The sequence below is a fragment of the Adiantum capillus-veneris genome, chromosome 25 (assembly GCF_014529385.1).
Source record: "Adiantum capillus-veneris isolate H3 chromosome 25, ASM1452938v2, whole genome shotgun sequence".
NCBI classification, from domain to species: Eukaryota; Viridiplantae; Streptophyta; class Polypodiopsida; order Polypodiales; family Pteridaceae; genus Adiantum; species Adiantum capillus-veneris.
Genome location: NC_140955.1, coordinates 15864572 through 15884719, shown reverse-complemented (window position 1 = coordinate 15884719; position 20148 = coordinate 15864572). Strand labels below are relative to the sequence as shown.

The following is a 20148-nucleotide window of genomic DNA, read 5'->3' as shown; positions in this document are numbered from 1 at the left end:
TCAAGGAATTCAACAAATTCCAGATCTTCAATCATAGCACTTGCAGTTGAACCTGCTCCAATAAGCTTTTCCATGATAAGGTCATGAGTGGTGGCCCGCTCCAATTGTTTCGCAGTCACCAAAGGGTCTTGACTTGCACGATCAAGCAACATTTCATCTATGTGACTTTCAACCATCCGACTCCTCCCTTCTGCACATGGATGATTATGTTCTCCAAGATGCAAAGCACACCTAGTACAGTTATGCTTATCTCTAGGCAAACAATAGTAAATAACTGCAGGACATGTAGAAACACATTCTGGAATTTGTCCACAATGAGTGCATACTAGTGTGCCATACTAAGAAGAGATCAATCCTTTAGGACTAGATTTAACAAGCCGGCCTCTCCATTGAGACTCATTGAACATATTTGAGCGCAAATAAAATGGACAATCAATGTTGATGCAGCGCAAATGCCCAGAACATCTACTAAATCTGACAACGCCATTAAAACTATCACTGCTACAAGTGACATACTCCGTCCACATGTGACTATCATGTCTTTGCTCCATACCACTCATACCTGAAGAATTACCAGCTGGCGGTAATTCAAAAGCAATAAACCCATCATAATGAGTTGGGAGCTCATCAATACAGACCACTTTCTTGGCTTGATGGAGGGCAATATATAAATTGCTTTGCAATGGCATGCACTTAATCATGTCAATCACACTTGTGTTGATCTCTGAGAGAGGTACTTTCTTGTCTTTCTTGTCTTGAGAAACTCTACCAATGCCAGCATCAATCTGATCCTCACTTCTCATATCCACCTTGTAGAACTGGTGCTGCTCATGATCAAGCATAAAAGTTTGTTCACCATCTGATGATATAGTAGCTTCTACCTTGACTTGCGGTCTAGATAATGTTAATGGACGAAGACAAAAATTAGCATCAGGAAGCTCAAAATGTTCTTGCAAAGAAGCAACTGTCAAAGAATAAATTCTGGTATCAAACATAAGCACTAACTTCTGTCCACGCCCTGGACCAAAAACTGTAATGCATCTCCCCATGTGTTAATAGTGTGCTGAGTAGAAGGTTGCCAATATTAGAAAGCAGTGGCATGGTTTTAATTGATACAATGGGTCCCTCTTAAAATAGACTGATGTGCTTAAAATCCTATTCATAACCGCAAGCCGCCAAGAGGATTGCATGTTCGTGTTCCCAGGAACAACAATCATAGCTTTATAAAATATATTATAATAAAAATAATTCACTTTGAGTTTTAAGATTTTCAGTGAATCTTGCATAGTAATGACAAGCGAATTTCACCTACCCTCGTCAGTATCCCATGCACAAACCCCAAATACCCTCTCCAACCAAATTTTAGAATGTTTGCACAATGTTGAGCTACGGGCATGGTCACGCGAGGCTTAGTCAAAACCAAGGCCTGGCAGTCTTTGACAAGAGCTCAGATATGGTCGGCACAAATAACCGAAAACTAAGCCTCGTGTGACCATAGCCTAATGGCCATTCCCTTTTGGGGTGGCAGATTGGTTGTTGCATCTAGTGCTAAAACCCGCACGTTGTTGGTCAGGGAAGATTGACCGCCCATTGTCATGTCCATGCCGAAAACTGCGCCACCACAAATGACTTATTACGGGCGTCGCCCACCTCAGCACACGTGTGAGGTGCCCATCTGGAGCACCCTATGTGTAGTGCTCGAAAAAAACTTTTTTCCAAAACTTGGCAAACCTACATATGTGAAACAACATAGGTAAATTGACAAAATTTGAAGGCTTTTACACCGAATTACACTAAATTTTTCAAAATTGTGTAGGTTTTTTCACCTTTAAATATAAAATTAAAAAGTAAATTTCAAAATTTGTAGGTGGGATTACACTAAACCTAGGTTTTTTTTAGCACTGTCTATGTGTAAACATACTTACATTGAAACAATGTTCGAAAAAAATGATTTTCACAAACAAATCTGAATGAATTTTACAATACTAGTTAGTAGTTTTATAAAATTACACTATTTTTTGTGTATATTAAGCGGACACTTTTCCCGAACACTATTTTCTTTGTATATTAAATCGGTCATTGAAAAGCTCCAAGTAAAAATGAAAAGCTACCAAGTTAATAAAATAAAAAAAAGCTTCTGAAGCTATCGTTATGAAAAGAGGGCAATTGAGCTAAGTTATGAAAAGCTACCAAGTCAATAAAATAAAAAAAGCTTATGCGTTAGTTTGTGAAGCTACCTTGAAGCTTTTCTTAACCTTAAAGGCTATCTTAAAGCTTTTCTTAACCTTGAAGCTTTTTATAACGCACAAAGGCTTTTCATAACATTGTGCTCTCTTGAAGCTTTTTTTAACCTTAAAGGCTATTTATAAAGGCTTTACTGTCTGCGTTTTTTCAGTAGCCTATTCATAAAGGCTCTACATGTAAAAACCTATTCATAAAGACTTTAGAGCCTGTCTTCGGTTACCTGTTGCATCCACGCCTGCAATTTTCCACACCACTAGCATTGACAGCTTGCGCTAATCTCATGGACACCTTGCGCTTCAGCTTTAGAGACCTTGTCTCTTGCGTCTCTTACGCTACTTCAGCTTACGCCCTCTGAGGCAATCCTTCAATGCAGCAAGAGTAAATCTCCTTCAAATCTTGCTCTGCAATCCTTCTGCGCAACATTCATTCTCCCTCAAATCTTGCCTTCAAGACTCAATCTCTGCAACATGCCTTAATCGCTAAGGAAACCCTAAACGCCAAGCTCGAAGTTCGAATACAAATCGCCATGGGGAGAAGAGAGTCTTCCTCGGATCGAAAGCCTCCTGCCAGGTACCTTTGTAAACTACCTGTAGCCATCCACGCCGGCGTGGATGGCTACAGGTAGTTTTTTTTTTCGATGTTTAAGATTAAGTTTTGTAAGGCTACTAGTTTAAATTTAAAAATTTTGACCCTTTTAAAGAATACAGAAAGCTTTTGTATAGCTTTCTGTGGATTACAGAAGAGTAAACTAAACTACAGCAGAGAAAGATTCTTAGCCTAAACTCTTGGATTTACCTATCGATAAGCTCTCTCTGGACATTTGCAGAGTTGAATAGCTTCTCCAAGAACTGTCTGTAGCCATCCACGCCGACGTGGATGGCTAGAAGGAGTTTCTTGGGACAATTTTTGTGATTTATGGTGTCTCATAGCCTCTGTTAGAACTGTCTGTAGCCATCCACGCGAGCGTGGATGGCTACAAGGAATTTTTGAATATGAGAATTTTCATCTATAGATAAGCTTTCTATAGAAATTTTCAGAGTTTCATAGCTTCTGTTAGAATTGTCTATAGCCATCCACACCGGCGTGGATGGCTAGAAGGAATTTTTGAGTTTGTGAATTTTTATATAAATAAACTCTCTCTGGAGATTTGCAGAGTTACCTAGCTTGTGTTAGAACTGTCTGTAGCCATCCACGCCGACGTGGATGGCTAGAAGGAGTTTCTTGGGACAATTTTTTTTTGCAAGGATTCATTCTTAGAAAGCTCCCTCAAGCCATCCATGCCGACATCGATGGCTAGAAGGAATTTCTCAAGCTGAAATTTTATAGTTGGGCATGCCTTTTTTAAATATGTTAGCTCCCTCTTGTAATCAACGCCGACTTGGATGCTTTGATGGATGATCAATAAATAAAGTTTTTGATGTTTTTAATTGCCTCTAGGCATCCGCGTCGGCATGGACTCCTAGAGGCAGTTTCAATGAAGTAAATAAAGTGGTTTTTGTTGTGTTTTGCAAGTCCTTCAATACGTGGACGAGGTCGTAGAGGGAGACGACTCTCTTCATCTCAAGATTCCAGTATCTTAGAGAGCAGTGATCAAATAAGTGCAGTATCTGTCACAGATATGACAGAAGGTTTGGAGACACAGGAAGAGGAGATGCAAAGTCAAGATTTGGGGCTTGGCTCCATAAATGAAGTTGATGAATCTCTTGCCCCACAAGAGGCATGTTTACAAATAGTGCCTTATGTCATAAGAGATGAAGTAGCAATAGATACACAGACAGGGGATGAACACAAGCTTTACATGCATAGAGGAAAAGATATTCTTCAATGTACTCGCATGTTTAGCTGTTTTGATTGTCCACCAATTCCTTTATGTCGATTGATCCCCTATGCAAGGGTGAGAGGCTTAAGACATGATGTTAGTGGATTGAAATCTGCTTTTGCAACGGAGGGCTACATGCAAGAAAAAGGAGCTTTTATTGTTTCAATTTGGAATTGCAAGAAGGAGGAAGCTTATGTTACAGGTATTTCATTTCTCTACTTTGATCTTTCCTACTATCTTTTTCTACTGTGTTTTTTGTCGTTCTCATAAATAGTAGTTGAGTATGCTTTTCTGTCTATGCTTATCTATTTTGCAGAGGACCTTCTTACTTCATGGGACCCAATATGGGTTGATATACATAAAGAGTTTGAAATTGAGCTTTCTAAAAGACCAAATCTTCAAGTTATCTCTAATAAAATGTTCTATGTTTGGGAGGGTAATCATAGAACGGTAGCTTGGACGGCTGCTATTAAAGAGAGATTCTCCACTGATCGAGAAAAGCATTGTATTGTGCTTTGTACAGTTATTGATCCTACACGAGTGCCAGAGATAGCTCTTCTTAGTAGCTTGCAAAGAATGAATTTGTAAGTTTTATGACCTTCTATATATTTTAGCACAAAATGTCTATGTTATGTTTCTGACTTTGTATGTATTGTATATGAACTTGGAATAGCATGAACACACATGCTCTTGTGGTCACCCATCTTAGGGATGAGCTTGTGAACTGCTCCCACATTTGTGCAGCAGATCATGAAGCTTATGTAACGGGGCTTCTAGAAAAAGATCAAAAGTTGATTGCTGCAGTTCGTAAGAAATACTCGAAGGGTGTGGAGCCTTGGTATCCACTTACTCGTCGATACTTGGGAAAGCTCTTATATGATGTAAGTGTCTCTGGCTTGCTTTTCAAGAAAGATCTCGTGTTTGGTATTTTTGAAAATTATGTGTTTTCAATTGTGTGTTGAAGGATAAAATATCCAAGTAATTGAGCCAAAGAGTATGTGTTTGTTTTTTTGCAAATTATTTATTTTTAAGTATGTGTTGAAGGTTCAAATGTCCAAGGAATTGAGCCAAAGAATAGAACAAGCTAGGCAGACAATGACAAATGAAGAACTTATAAAAGAGGAGGAGAAGATATTGAATGATTTAGCACTAAAATATGGAGAGCGCATTGGAAAGGTGGTTGATTTATTTCTGAACTTAGGTTTTTTGCATATAGTGTAATAGCTGTTCAAACTTGGTTTTTTATTCGTTGCTCAAATACTGTAGTTGCTGAATATTGTTGATCCGAATCTTGGACCGGATTGGATGGTTCGAGTTCTTGCACTCAAGTGGGGTCCTGATAGTTGGGCTACGCTTGAGAAACTGAACTTGATTGCTATGCATGATGCTCCTGTCTTGAGCAAACTGTTATGGGTTTCCTTGCTTGAAGCAGACAAGATTACTAGAGCATCTTATGGTTTAAAGAAAGGAGATCATGTGTATCGCATATAAGTAAATTTTCTATTGACATTTAAGAATCTTCGATGTAGGATTGCTAGTTTTTTGTGATTGTTTTAGATTTTTCTTGTCTTCCTTGTTATGTAGTTGGATTTGTAGAGACGGCCTTCTACAAAGGATTTTTGATAGGGCCACAAAGTTTGTGGAGGACTTAACCAACATTGTTGGTGGTATTTTGTTGCCTCATGATTGCTCTCTTGCCTCTTACTTTGAGGAGATCAAGTTTGAAGCACGACCCTATCTTTTTCCTTTGGAAACCTCTCTTGAAGCTAAGACAAAAGATGTTGATAAGCAAGCTATGAAGAAAGTGGACACAGTACGCATGGCATCTCAAAGGCTAGCCTATAGGTCAAGCTCATCATACTTTTATTTCAAGCTTTGCATAATTACAAAGTTTATAGTGATGTTATTTTGCTTGATTGTTTTAGATTTCTATTATCCTTGGTTGGAAAAGGCTTTCTTCCAGGGATTCCATTCTTAGCTAAGCAGTGGGCACAACTATCTACTGGGGAAGAATGCATGTACTCCCCTTCCATACATAAGCTCACTACTTGGGAGATGGAGACATGTCCATGGTGGATAGACATGGCTTCTGGGCATGTATTGGCGCGAGAGAGAGAGAGAGAGCTTCACGATACTATGAGAGTTGGTGGCACATCCATCGATGTGACTCTACCTCCTAGAGTGAATGAGGTGATATCAGGTAAATGGTTACTCAAAACAGTCTCAAACATAATTTGTTGAAGAGCTTTAAACTCTCTTTTTCCTTAACTTATTTGTTTTACATACTGGAGATATTGTGTTTTTTTGCTTTTTTCTAAGCTACAAATACTTCTCACAAAGGAAAGGAGGTGATTGTTGAGACTAGGGTGGAGGAAAACATGGAGCAAGAGCATGGTGAGCTATTGCTTACGATGCAGTCGTTTGTTTGTTCATTTATTGGAGTTAATTCACTTTGATTAGCCTCTTGTATCGCAGTAGCTCGTGGGGAGATTGTTGCAAAGAAAACCATTTCTTTTGTCTACATCATTGATATTCCCTTGTCTTCTCTGTCCTCATTGTCTGACTCACGATGCATGGCCATTTTTGGGGACTACATAGCCATTGCTGCTGATTTTAGGGCCGGTGTTCGACATCCGGCATGGATTCGTGTTCATGAGCACATGGGATCTGCACGCTTTGATCGGACCTTGTGCGTGCGTGGTCGAAGAACAGTCGCATGGGTTGCTGATTTTATTTTTTTGGATCTTCCCTTTGGTGGTTCCCACTTAGCCTCCCCAGTTGTGCCCCTTTGGGATATTTGTAGTGAGGATCATGTTCGTGCAGGCATGCAACTTGCATATTCGACTTTGTCAGACTCTGGGTGGTTGTTGATCATGGTCTCTATGATAGGTTTGTGCTTCAATCATAATTTTATGCAATACTTGTCTATATTTTTGTTGTGTGTTTTTTATTGTGGCTTTAGAAAACTTTTGCAGGAGATACCATTGGCTGGGTTGAGAGATTTTGTCGTGCATCAGAGATGGCTATTCATCGTCGCATTGTAGTCCTTCATCATGGAGCTTATGGTTATGGTAATAGCTTTGGTGGTCAGATTGAGGTAATGCTCTTCTACATAATTAACTTGTTTGTTTCTCATTTTGGTGTATTATTATTATTTTTATTGTTCTAATTGTCTATGTGGTGGTGTAGTGCTATTGTTCTCTCTTACTTATGGTGCATAGGGTTGGCATGCAACCACCTTGCTTTGTGGTTGAGAGCACTCCGCTATTCAATCGACTTGGCATGCAACCTTTGGATTCTTACATGATGCACCATCTCCCAGAGTCTTCTCTAGCGAGATCATCATCCGGAGAGCCATGGCGTGGTGGCTTGCAACGAAGTCATTCTTTTATTGCATGTTTTGTGGAGCTTCTTTGTAGGCCTAGAGGTCTTTGTTTGGAGTTGGGATGTGGTACAACACCCGTATTGGCAGCATGTTTAGGCACAGGGTGGGTGTGTGCAGCAGTCGACAGTGATGACACTTTGATTTCAGATTATGTGCAACCATTATTTCGCCCTAAAAAGCGAAGCAGAGAGGGGGCCTCCACCTCTCTTGATGTTGATGATGTGGGTGACATGCCTTCGCGTGTCAACCCCTTTGATGACTAGTGAGAGTCCACCTTAAACTTCATTTTTCCCCCCTATTTTATGTTTCCATCATACTTTTATGCTATTTTGTCACTTTTTGGTATCATTATTCAGTATTTGGAAATTATGGATAATGATTCAAACAACAATTTGAGATTTCTTGTGTTTCAATGATGTAGGTTATGTATTGCTTATATGTGGATTGTGAGACTTACCTTTTTCTTTTTGTATGGAAGTGTGTTGCCAGTTTATGCCGAGGGGATTGCAAAAACCATGGCTGCTGATATATGATACGATTTTGACACCCACAAGAAGTGTTAGAGGCGCAATGTCTTTATTGATGATGAGTGTGACTCTTCATAGTCACGAGATAGAACCGTAGCATTTCTTGTTGTTATTAGAGTGTAGAGGCATGACATGCTGCTCTCTATATTCCACTAAATATTCCACTTGTTATCTTACAATCTTGAAGAAATCTCTCTTTTTTGGGTATAAGATATGACAATTGTCTCTTAATATAGTTTAGAAACTTTGTAGATATATGAGCATTGTTGACTAAATTTAAAGTTAAAATTAAAATTATGGTGTTGAATGTAGTTGTGGATCATTGCATGGTTTGTAATAGCTTTGCTACCTGTTTGGGTTTCTCATTGCTCTACATATCAAGCCTCAACTACACAAAAGAATCTAAAGTCTAATTTTGAACAATGCTATTGCTACGATTACTTACGGATTCAAGAAAAGATTCTCATTTTGAATAGTGTTATTGCTATCACTTGGGGCTTTAAGTAGGATCTTCATGCATCTTTCGTAACGAAGCCCATTTGGTTTCTTTATTCATTTGCTCGGATTTTCCTTTGCATGAGAAATCTCGCTCGCCACATGGTAAGACTCGAGAGAGATGCGCTAGCTTCCCTTCTTCCCCTTGAGCTCCTTCGTTGTTCTAGAGAGCAAAAGGAGCAAAAAGAGAGCGTGAGAGAGAGCCTCCAAACTTGAGCTTCTTACTCCTCTCCTTCTTCTTCTTCTTTTCCCAACAAAAGAAAGAAAAAGAATGTTTGATAGATGGTCTCCCCTTTTCGCCCCCTTTGCAAGCACATGTTAGAAAAAACCTCCCATAAATAGCATTTTTACTTTCTCTTAGGGCAAGGGTGGGGGGAAGGGGCAACAATGCCTCCTCACAAAATTTTTTCACATAAAAACTTGGCCCGTTTCTTGATTGGAGCCTCACTCGAGAACACCCCCAAAGAAGCCCCTTATTGTCTGTCCTATCTTACACTTTCTCATCATGGTTTTCCAAAAGTAATCATATCAGATATAAATTCCAAATTTTATAGTGATTTTTGGACTACAATTTCTAAAATCTTAGTACTACACTTAATTTTACTTTTGCATTGCATCCTAACTCTAATTTTCAAACGGAAGTCACTATCACACATCTTTGATTTATTGAAAGCTTATGGTTCTTCTTAACCAAAGAAATGGGATGATTACCTCAATGAAAAAAATTAGATGATAAGGCTGTCAAATGCATGTTTATTGGTCACAATGTTTAGATCAAGGGTTACAAGCTATAGTATCTATAGTTGAAAATTGTTTTGACTTGTTGAGATTTTTAAACTTTTTTTTTGTGGAAGATGCAATTCATCCTTTGTTGTTGTGTACTAAAGAGACGAGTGTATGCTTACAAGACATTTTGGATACCTCGTTGCCTCTTTTCAATGTTGAGAATACAAATGTAAGTCAAAATTAGGAAAATATTCTGCTACATAAGTTTGAAGTGATTTCATACATCAGTGTAATTTTTGATGCAAACTTAATGATGCACTTGATGAGGACATGGCTAAAATGAAAAATCTAGAGGTATGCCAAAATGGTTGGTGCATACTTTGTGTGCGAGTAAATTGGGTGCACCTTTGTCTAGCCATACTCATTTAGGTTCTCATCAAGTTTCTTATGCACCGTATTGTTATGATTTGGCTATGTCAACTATGTGCGACAAGGAGGAACCTCTTACATTTTATGAAGCACAAAATTTAGAAAATTGGATGGCTATTATGTAAGATAAATATGATGCACTTGTGAAGAAAAATACTTGATCTTTATGTGACTTGGCTCATGGCAAGAGGGACATTGTATAAAGTGGGTTTATAAGCTGAAATGTAAGCTAGATGGTGATATCGATTGCTACAAGGGAAGGCTGGTTGCAAAAGGTATGCTCAACAAAAGGGCATTCATTATCATAAATAAACTTTTGCTTCCAGTTATTGTATGACTATTGTTCATTTCATTTGTGCATTGGCAGCTTAGTTTGGATGGGATGCTCATCAGTTAGATATTAAAACTTCTTTTTTGAATGGTGACTAGTATGAGAAAGTGTACGTTATACAACCACATGGTTTTGTCAAGAAAGGACAAGAAAATAAAGTGTGCAGATGTAGTATAGCATTGTATAGTTTTAAGCAATCTACTTGATCTTGGTATGAGAAGATTCATAATCATTTGAATGTAAGTCATTTTCAAAATAGTCTAACTGAGAGCACTTTGTATGCAAAATATGTGAATGGCATATATCTTATTGTTGTTGTGTATGTGGACGCTTTATTGCTCATTGGTCCAAATGAGACACATATTGCTAAATTTAAGAATGGTTGAATGCCATATTTGAGACGTTAAATTTGAGGCTTTTGTGTCTTATTTTGACTTTAAATTTAAGCAATGTGATGAGGGTATTGCATTATGTCACACAAAGTATATGCAAAATTTCTCAAGCAGATTTGGACTTGATGATTGCAAGCCACTTGACCCTCGTATGGAAACAAGTTTGAAATTAAGTCTACATGATGTTGGAGATCCTGCAAGTGAGAAAATTTATGCATATCCTAGAGTCTAAGCATTGAAAGTAGTTAAGCAGATCTTTCGCTACTTGAGTGGCACTATACATCTTGGGTTGTTTATCCCAGGGGGATCATTGCTGCAAGATTTACATGCTTTTCTTGACTCAGATTGGGTTGACTGCTATGACACACGAGTGTCCACGACGAGTGGTTCCTGTTTCATGCTCAACTATTCATGCATACCTTGGTTGAGCAAGAAGAAACCTACTATGGCCACCTCTAGTTGTGAGGCTAAATACAAGGTAGCTTTCATAGATATGGTTGAGTTTGTGGCTCTATTGCCTTATGGTGGCTGATTTGGGAGTTGGGAGTTTGGCACTTTCATCTACAATGATAGTCAAAGTGCATTGGCAACTATGAGGAATTAATCCTTTTAAGCTCACACAAAGTGACAGGTTTGGGGAGGATAATCAAGATGCATTCATGGTAATGGCATGCTAATTATCAAGATCATGAAGAGTAGGATAGAGTGTGCACACAAGTAGAGTAGATGGATTAATTCCTTTGGAGTGAATACACAAGCTCCTATTATAGCCTTGAGCTAGGCATATTAGCACACATCATTGATTATGTCATAGGTATTGCCAACTAGGCTGCACACATGGATACATGACTAGGGTTTATCCACATCACATTCACATGGTTTTGATTTACGTGGCTAACACATAGGATTACTTACATGGAGAGGAGTTTCACACATGAGGGGGCAACAATGCCCACACCCCAACAATCCTCCCCTTGTGGGTATTGTTGCACATAACACAAAGGTTATTCCACTCCCAAAAACTGACTCCCATCAAACACACCTCCTCCCCTAGACACAAAGGGTGTAGGCACACAAAACATCATGGTGTAGGCGCACACACACAAGCCTCCCCTAGCACAAAAGTGTAAGCACACAAATCTGCCAATCACAAGGGTAGACACACAAAGATTTCCTTACACAAACAAGGGTGACACACAATTGAGTGCACACATATTCACAAGGTTGTTATGTTGTTTTTTTCTTGGAGGATTTTCTCCTCTCACAGATCTAAAAAGTTGTTGTAATTTGTTTTCTTGCCATATGTTTTTATTGTAGTTGCCAATATGTTGTTGTTTGTTTTCATTGTTGTTAATATTAATTGATGATTTTTGTTGTTCATTTAGTGATGTTCCTGGCCTAGTCACCTAGTCACAAATAGTGTGTCACAAGTGATTGATGCCTTGATGGGCATGGCATACATATCAAGGTGCACATTGAGGAAGGTCTTACCATTTTTAACAATGGTAGTGTCTAATCCTCTGACAAGTGACATATGTCCAATCACATGGATATTTGCATACATTTCATATGTGACGTCAATATGGTGCATAAAATGTGCATATATTGCTTTGCATTTCTTCACCTTGTTGCAGGAGGCCAAAAGTGGGTGATTTGGATCCCGTAAAGCAAGTCTTTTGGTGTGAAGTGTGCCCTACAAAAGGCCTCAATGTTCCGGAGTGGTATGCTCCAAAAGAGTTATGGGAAGCCTCCCCTAGCTTCCTTAGCCTTCTTCGTTGGTCATGAGACTACCTACCAAGTAAGAGCCCTAGATTGCAAGAGCTTGGGCTCGTGGGAATCTCTGCTAACCCGAGATTGTGCAGGTGTGTGAGAAGGTCCCTTAGCTGGGTTGATACTAGATTTGCAGGGCCCGTGGGGATGCGTGCAAGGTAGGCCTCGGCTTGCAGTGAAAAACTCATGGGAGTAATTGCTATGAGACCCAAGAAAGGGCATCCAAAAGATTTTTATGTCTTAGCTTTCAAATCCATTACCTATAGGAACGCCCTTCTACAAACCTTCCATGCTTCAATAGATGCGATTTTATATTGCTTCCAGTGTCCCCAAAATAGGACAGCACTTGTCGACCTCAAGACCTCACAACTCCAATTATAGGATGTTTGCCATGAACCAAGATGCTCTTCTCATTTTCTTGTCAATGGTTGTAGGCTTAACTTAGCAGCTTGGCTGGCTCAAATGGGAAAAATACACAAGCTTCTTTTATATCCTTGAGCTAGGAATATTAGCACACATCATTAATTATGTCACAGGTATTGCCAACTAAGCTGCACACATGGATACATGATTGGGATTTATCCACATCAGATTCACATGGTTTTGTCTTACATGGATGACACATAGGATTGCTTACATGGAGAGGAGTTTAGCACATGAAGGTGAAACAATCCGCGCACCCTGCACCCCAACACAAAGCACATTGAGATGCATTATCACTATGTCAGGGAGACTCTCAATTGTAGAGATCATGATGATTAGGTTATGTGATGACATAGGACAACCTTGTGGATCTGTTCACACAGGCATTTCCTCATGAAAATTTTGAAGCTTTTTGCAAAGCTTTGGGCTTGCTTCCCTTGGTGGATTAATTGTGTCCATAGGGCATGGGACTTCCCTATGCTCTATGTGCTATCTCTCCGTCACCGCATCACTCTTAGCGAGGATTTGTTACCATGAATATGGTAGTGATGTCCGTGAACACGTGCATATGGACATTTTTTTCCCCCAGTGAGAGTTTTCCCCCCCGTGCTTTGTATGTAACACCCATCACTCTTGGTCTATCTTACCTTGTATTTGCACACCAAGTAATATATTCTCTTATGTATGCCTTGAGCGTCTTCTCAATCTCCAAGTTGTGTGTGCATTCTTGCAACCCTAACTCCAAAAATGATTCAAAATTTTTTATAGATTGTGATATTAAATCAAGTTATTTTATGATGATATGATTAAAGTTATAGCCAGGCTTTTAGCCTAGTGTATATATATGTTTCATTTTGCCTAATAAAATAATGTTGCTTCTTGAAGAAACTACATGCAGTTTTCATTTTGAAGCTTCTTACTAGTTAGGGCTATCTCTTGTCATTTTTGGCACCGCCTTTAATTTCTTAGCTTTTTCAATTGCTTACTCTCTCAATTGCATTTTCATCTTGGTGTTGATTTGTCGATTTACGCAATACCAACGCTATAGTGCAGATTTGTTGGTTTAGGCTTCACAACATTACTACAAATTTAGTAATTTAGGCAGCACAACCTTCATGCATATTTTTTGGTTTAGGCAACATGACACAATTGTAACAATGCACTTTGTCAACACAAAGCATTATCTCTATCACATTGTTTAAATTGTACACCCAAACATGATGCAAAAGTCCTAAACTATACATGTTAAAAGAGGCATTCAAACTATTTTTAAAATCGCTAATATGCCCGCATCTAATCCACTATGTAATGGATCATCAACATGGACAACACTGATTAGAAGTACATCATCAACACTCTTGCCATACAAAGTTCCCTCAATTGGCCCTTTTTTAAAACCATGTGAAGCCAAATAAGCAAGTATCAAGCACATAGAGATTGTTTAAGCCATACAAAGTCATTTTTATTGTACACACCTTATTTTCCTACAATGTTCAAAGAAAAGTACAAGGCTACATTGCATACACTTATTTTTTTATTCAAAAGCACAGTCTTAATGTCCAATTGATATACAGTAACCCTTGCAAATTTCCACTACACAAATAGTTCAAATGATAGTCATATAATAAGTGGGAGGCAAAAATCTCATGAAAATCAATGTCTTTTTTAGTATAGACTATCTCAACAGTGACATCAAGCTTATGTTTCAACTTGAAAATGCACTTAGTATCAATGGACTTTTTTCCACGGGGCAAGGATTGAATATTTTTTTTGGGTGACTTCTTAATTTTTGCTCATTTGATATCATTTTTGTCCTGCGGTACATTGAGTTCTAGTTGTTGCATCCATTTAGATTTTATGTTATTTTGTAAATAGACTCAAACATAATGGACAATGATTGTTCTATAAAGCAGAGTCTTTTCTATATAGCATAGACTAACGGTCAATGTACAACATGCAAACCATGCTAAGGTACTCTTTTGATTGATCCCCAAACTTGTGTGCAGGGGGAAAAGCAATTTAGTGCAATACGTTCAGACAAGAACTGTACATGACAATGTGGAACAAGCAGGTGCTGTGAAGTTGGAAGTGAGTAGGGAATTGAAAGATTTAATACGGAAGAGATGGCTATGGGAATCAACCACATCTTAGTGAGGAGGGAGCTGAATCTCAGCATGGGAGAGATATGGTTGATAAGATGCCTATTGATGATGGTCACATGAGGGTGCTGATAGTGCAAATGCCAAGGATGGTTGATGTGACCCTCTTATTGGTTTCCACATGACAAGGTTGAAAATGTGTTGAGGAAGGGGTAGGAAATGATGCAACAATGGCGCATATATAGACCTTAACCATGAAGATAATGATGATTTTCTAGGTGAAGGTCATATGGAGGAACTTGAGACTTGCATTGCAAGTATGGCACTTCTAGGTCTTCCTATGAGGTGATTAAGTGATGTCATATTCCGGGGTCACTACAGGGAGGCCAGCTTCAAGCTTGGAGATCTCCTTAACTGCAATTATATAGATGGCCTAGGGACAAACCTGTATTTTTGAAGTGTATGCAAGACCTACAGAGGGAGTACCCCGAGTTCAACATAGATAGCACTTTTCTCATTGGCGATACAGAGTATAGCTACAAAAAATCCTTCATTGACTTGCATCTATCTGCCAAGTTTTGATTGGGAGGATAGTACACAAACCCATTTTACCTCAATCAAGAGTTGTTGCCATGGTTGATAAGGTGGATGCTTGCCAATGACAAAAGGGATTTTCTTGCAGAAAACATGATTCAAAATGTTGGAGGTTGCGTTTTGCCTAGGGTCATGGCCCCTATAGAGGTATGATGGGAAAGGGAAAAGCCAAGCTCTGATATTGTCAATGTGTACATATCACAAGAAAATAGCTATAGTACTAACATGTATATACTATTGCAATGACTTTATATAGTCATCCATCAAATACAATTACATTTGTATATGGCACCCTATCATGGGCTCTTTTGTTTATGGAGCGCTATCATGGTCCAATTTTGTATATGGTGCTCTATTTTAGCTAAGTCTGCTAGCCAAGCCCACTCCATTGAATAATAACATTTGCAATTTTTTGGTTCTCTCATAAAACATTCTTTGCACATTTATGGTAAATTTGTTTTACAAATATGCTTTGTAATTTTGTTTTGAGAGGTGAACAAAAGAGACTTAATGTCATGATACTATAGACATGTTCTTGTGTACTTCTTCTATTTTAGAATGTGCATATCAGATAAACATGTGAGTTTTGGTTCAATGTATGATATGGGACACTTCTCAAAATGTCTTTCACCACCAGAAGGGACACTCTTTCCTAGAAGTTTATGACTCTCAAAATAAGGATGGAATGTGTGCTATGTAGCTCCAGGTAGCATGTTATATACTTCATATGTCCTCTATATAATCCCCACCACTTTGCTGAGACTCATGTTGGGCTCACAATGAGAATTTAGTGCTATGCCTAATAGAAATAAGGTTGGGGGTTCATCCTCTACAAAGTCAACGAAGAGAAATAAGAGGGATGCAAGGAAGGAAGGTGACAATGAGAGAGAGGAGGCCGGTGGAGGTTTAGGAGAGGGGGACAAAGTGCATGACATTGAAGGTGGATACGAGGATCCAATTGGGGCTAAGAAGACTACTTTTGTGATCTTATTGTCTCTTAATGACCAGCCAAAGAATGTGCATGACTACTTCATGAAGGAACTTTGTCTTGAAGATGGGATGTATTATGGAACTAGTCTTGACCTCCTGATAGGCAACCAATTGGCCAAGGAAGAGAGTGCAAAGACTGACCTCCTTGCACAACAAATAAGAGACTTATGTGAATATATTTAGTTAGAGCTTCACAAGAGTTGGTCAAGTGGTTAAAGTATTCCCGGGGGATTCACTCTATATACAAAGCGAGACACCATCTGACGGGCGGTCAACTATGATAAAACCCTTATATACGACCCATATTAGGGATATGAACCCCTTTCTATGTTTATACAATAGTCAATGAAGAAAACTTCCCCTAAATTTATCCGAGTTCTAGGGCACATCGATGACCAATCGTTACATGTAATCAACTCGGGTCAGGTCCCCCCCACCATAAACATGATACCCCCCTCCCTTATTTTTTAGCTTGGGAGATAAATTATTGGGGGCCTGCCCCTAGCTTATACACTTACGTAGCTTGTGAAAACCCCCCCTCCCCTGCACTTATGTGGTGTGGCAATTTTTCCATGGTGAATCTCCCGGGAAAGTATTGTAACGAGTGCTTACATAATAATTGTCCCGTTCATACAATACTCTCTCTCTCTCTCTCTCTACGCATTGATGTAAAATAAAAAATAAGAAAGTAATGAAAGGCGTTCTTGTTGCATCATTTCTTGAGTGAACAGGTTTGACAAAGTTGATTCTCATCCCATTTTTTACATACAACGTCGTTCGACACTTGCAAGGTTCTTCTTCTTCAACAAGGTCCACAACCACTGTAGAAAATGATCCAAAATCTCCTATAGATAGATAGCAACACAACCACTCCACAACCAAACCATGATTTTGGCATACTTGGTATCATTGCAAGAGACCATAAACAAGTAAGGTGAAGACTTACTAGCACTAGCAATGGAGAATGACGCGCTAAGGGTTCTTATTGTTGAGAATTCTCTTGAGATGCAAACCACGTATGATGCAACTTGAAGAGAAGTCAAAGAATGTAAACACTCTCTTGTGGACTCGAATGCTTTGAAGCAGCACATGAGAAAAGTGGAGTATGACCATGTATTGAAAGAAGATAAATTTGACATCATGAGTCATGATGTATGCGACATATAAAATGTATGCACAAACAAGTCTTTGGCTAAGGTATGTGGTAGCAATGTGGTTCCTAGTTCCTCTCAAATGCAAGTTATGGCGCAAACACAAGTAATGTTGAGAATGTGGATGTAGAGGAGTTGAAGGAACGAGAGCGACATTCCAAGAGCATTTTTCTTTGTGGAATTTTAGAAAGGAAGTCAGAGGAGAGGAACAGGAGCAATGTTCCAAGAGCATTGCTATTTGTAGAATTCCAGAAGAGAAGTCAAAGACACCTTCTCTTGCCATTTTTATTGAAGATTTCTTCAAACCCCACTTTGGCATGTCAAGAGTTATGGTTTATAAGGCACATAGAATGGGTAATCAAGGAGCTCCTCTCTCAAGAGAACGGCCAATTGTATGCACCATGCCGAAAAAACAAGCGAAAGATTATCCTTGATGATAGCTAGACTTATTTGAAAGATACAAAATAATTTATATGTGAAGATCATACTATTATACAACAAAAATGTGCATCACAAGGCATACAAGGATATACATAGAAAACAAATGACATGTCTCATGAAGAAAGTATGCCCAAGGAGGAGGCAACCCTCGAGCAAACAGGAACACATGATCTATGAGACCAAGTTACAATTGAAAGTGTGCTTTTGGAATTCCAATCGATACCCACGGATTGGGGGGTTGGTATAGATGAACTAATTAACAAAGCTGATATTATATTTGTTGAAATTTGGAAGCATGATAAACAAAGGATTAATGAGTTGGAGGATTACAACGTATATCTCATTGATGTGGTCAAAGAATCTCAAGCAACAAAGAGGGCAAGGAGGGGTAGCATGTATGATTAAGAAAGGGTTGAAATATCTTGTATCAATGGTCAAAGATGAAAAGGAAAAACATTATGTAAGCCTGAACATTATGACACCAAAAAGAGCACCCAATCTTGTAGCTAGTTGCTACAATCCTTATCACGATTTTCCTTTTTATGCTTGCATGGATATAGATCAACCATTTGTTGATTTAGAGTAGAATATTGGGGTTTATGGATGATAAGGTGTACCCACTTTTTGTAGTTTTTCCTCGCAGAACTACCAAAAAACAGTATGTTTTTGAACACTACTATGTATATCTGACTTGCTTGCACGTACTTTGAAGAGGCAAGATTTGGTGGTCACACAAAACACATAGTGTTAAACACTATGGCAAGTGTCGAACTTCAATTTTCCAAAACAAAATGGAAATTTTAGTGTGCAAGGACTACTCTGGTTCAGCTTGTCATGCCCTGTTGCAACACTGTGACCTTGATGAACAATTACCTATATCTTTATATGGATTTCTTTCTTAACTTGCCCTTTTCCACATCAATTAGTCACTTGACAAGTAATTTAACTTGAATTTTTGATATTTTTGGGTATCTACGTAATTATTAATTATTTTTATTTATTAGAATTACTCTTTACAAAATCCATAATTTTTTTACACCAGATATTTAATGATGTATATATTATTTTACAAGGTCATTGACAGATTATGACCCAAAGAATATGACCATGCAAAAAAGTGAAATCTTCAACGGTTCATGTTTTTGTTTAATCTAGTTCAAAAAATAACATAGACTACTTAGAGGATCTTGAGAGAGTTTTTTAATAAATTCTAATAAATAATGTACATTGCCACCTATTTTGATTTTTGTGTATCTTATGACTCTTACCATAAGGTCCTCATGGAAAAAAGTTTTGAATCAATTTTAGTTAGGGAAAGGCATTTTTTCAATGTTTTAATTTTTTTCACTTGCACCATTTACTTAAGGTGTGCCTCCTTAGGTTTGGTAAAGTGCCAAGCCTAGAAATTTTGATACTTGTCCATATACCATGGTTTGGTCTCTCTCTCTCTCTCTCTCTCTCGCTCTATCTCTCTCTCTCTCTCTCTATCGTGAATGTCTATTCCACCTCATACAAGGAGGTTGCCATATCACCAATAGTCCATCACCCCATCTCACCTTCCACATCACCACAATCAACAGTTTGACCTCATCACTTGGCTTGCCACATCACCCTAACCACCACCTCATTCACCACTCTCAAGTGCCACCTTGCATGCCACCTCACTTTAGATGCCATGTTATCCACCACCTCACATGCTGCTTGTCCATGGTGCTTGCATTGGTTGCCACCTCACGAGCTACTAAACATGCCACATCACCAACTCTCCAACTCACTATCTACCTTTTTGCCACCTAAACAATCCATGTCACCATTTTGATATGTCATTATATGACATGGTAGATAGTGAGGATCCCATCTACCACATCATGTTTCCACCTATGCAGTCCATGCCATCAATCATCCACACCACCTTGCCCTATAGATGACCATGCCATCCATGCATGGCTACCTCAACATCCACGTCATTTATTTTTAACTTTAATCTACCACATCATCTTGTCACCTATGCAGTCCATGTCATCAATCATCCACACCACCTTGCCACATAGATGACCATGTCATCCATGCATGGCCACCTCAACATCCACGTCATTTATTTTTAACTTTAATAAATTATTAAAAATGAATAAAAATAAGGATAATCTAGCATCATTATTAAAGTGAAACTAAATGTAAATCAAGTTTTATTTATTATTTAATTATTTATTTATAATAGTATAAATTAATATCAAGATTATATTTATTTAAATTATATTGGATTAAAAATAAAATATTATGATTTTTTTTGAAAAAATAATTTTCTATTTACTTATAACTCAAGAGATAATTA

General features: G+C 38.4%; 1 protein-coding gene across 1 annotated transcript; it reads left to right on the top strand.

Annotated features, from left to right (window-relative positions):
* Positions 1-4737: 4737 nt before the first annotated feature.
* Positions 4738-6041, top strand: LOC147424461 (uncharacterized). Its single transcript, XM_086500136.1, has 5 exons — positions 4738-4944; positions 5108-5239; positions 5330-5371; positions 5532-5556; positions 5980-6041. Exons 1-5 carry the CDS (start codon positions 4738-4740, stop codon positions 6039-6041), a joined length of 468 nt encoding a protein of 155 aa, XP_086356262.1.
* Positions 6042-20148: the final 14107 nt, after the last annotated feature.

What these genes read in the sequence shown, in the direction of transcription:
- LOC147424461 (XM_086500136.1), top strand. Translation starts at nt 4,738, where the DNA reads ATGAACACACATGCTCTTGTGGTCACCCATCTTAGGGATGAGCTTGTG. An exon ending in ATGGAGAGCGCATTGGAAAG is followed by an intron (nt 5,240 to 5,329) that starts GTGGTTGATTTA and finishes CAAATACTGTAG; the next exon opens with TTGCTGAATATTGTTGATCC. An exon ending in ATCTTGGACCGGATTGGATG is followed by an intron (nt 5,372 to 5,531) that starts GTTCGAGTTCTT and finishes GTTTAAAGAAAG; the next exon opens with GAGATCATGTGTATCGCATA.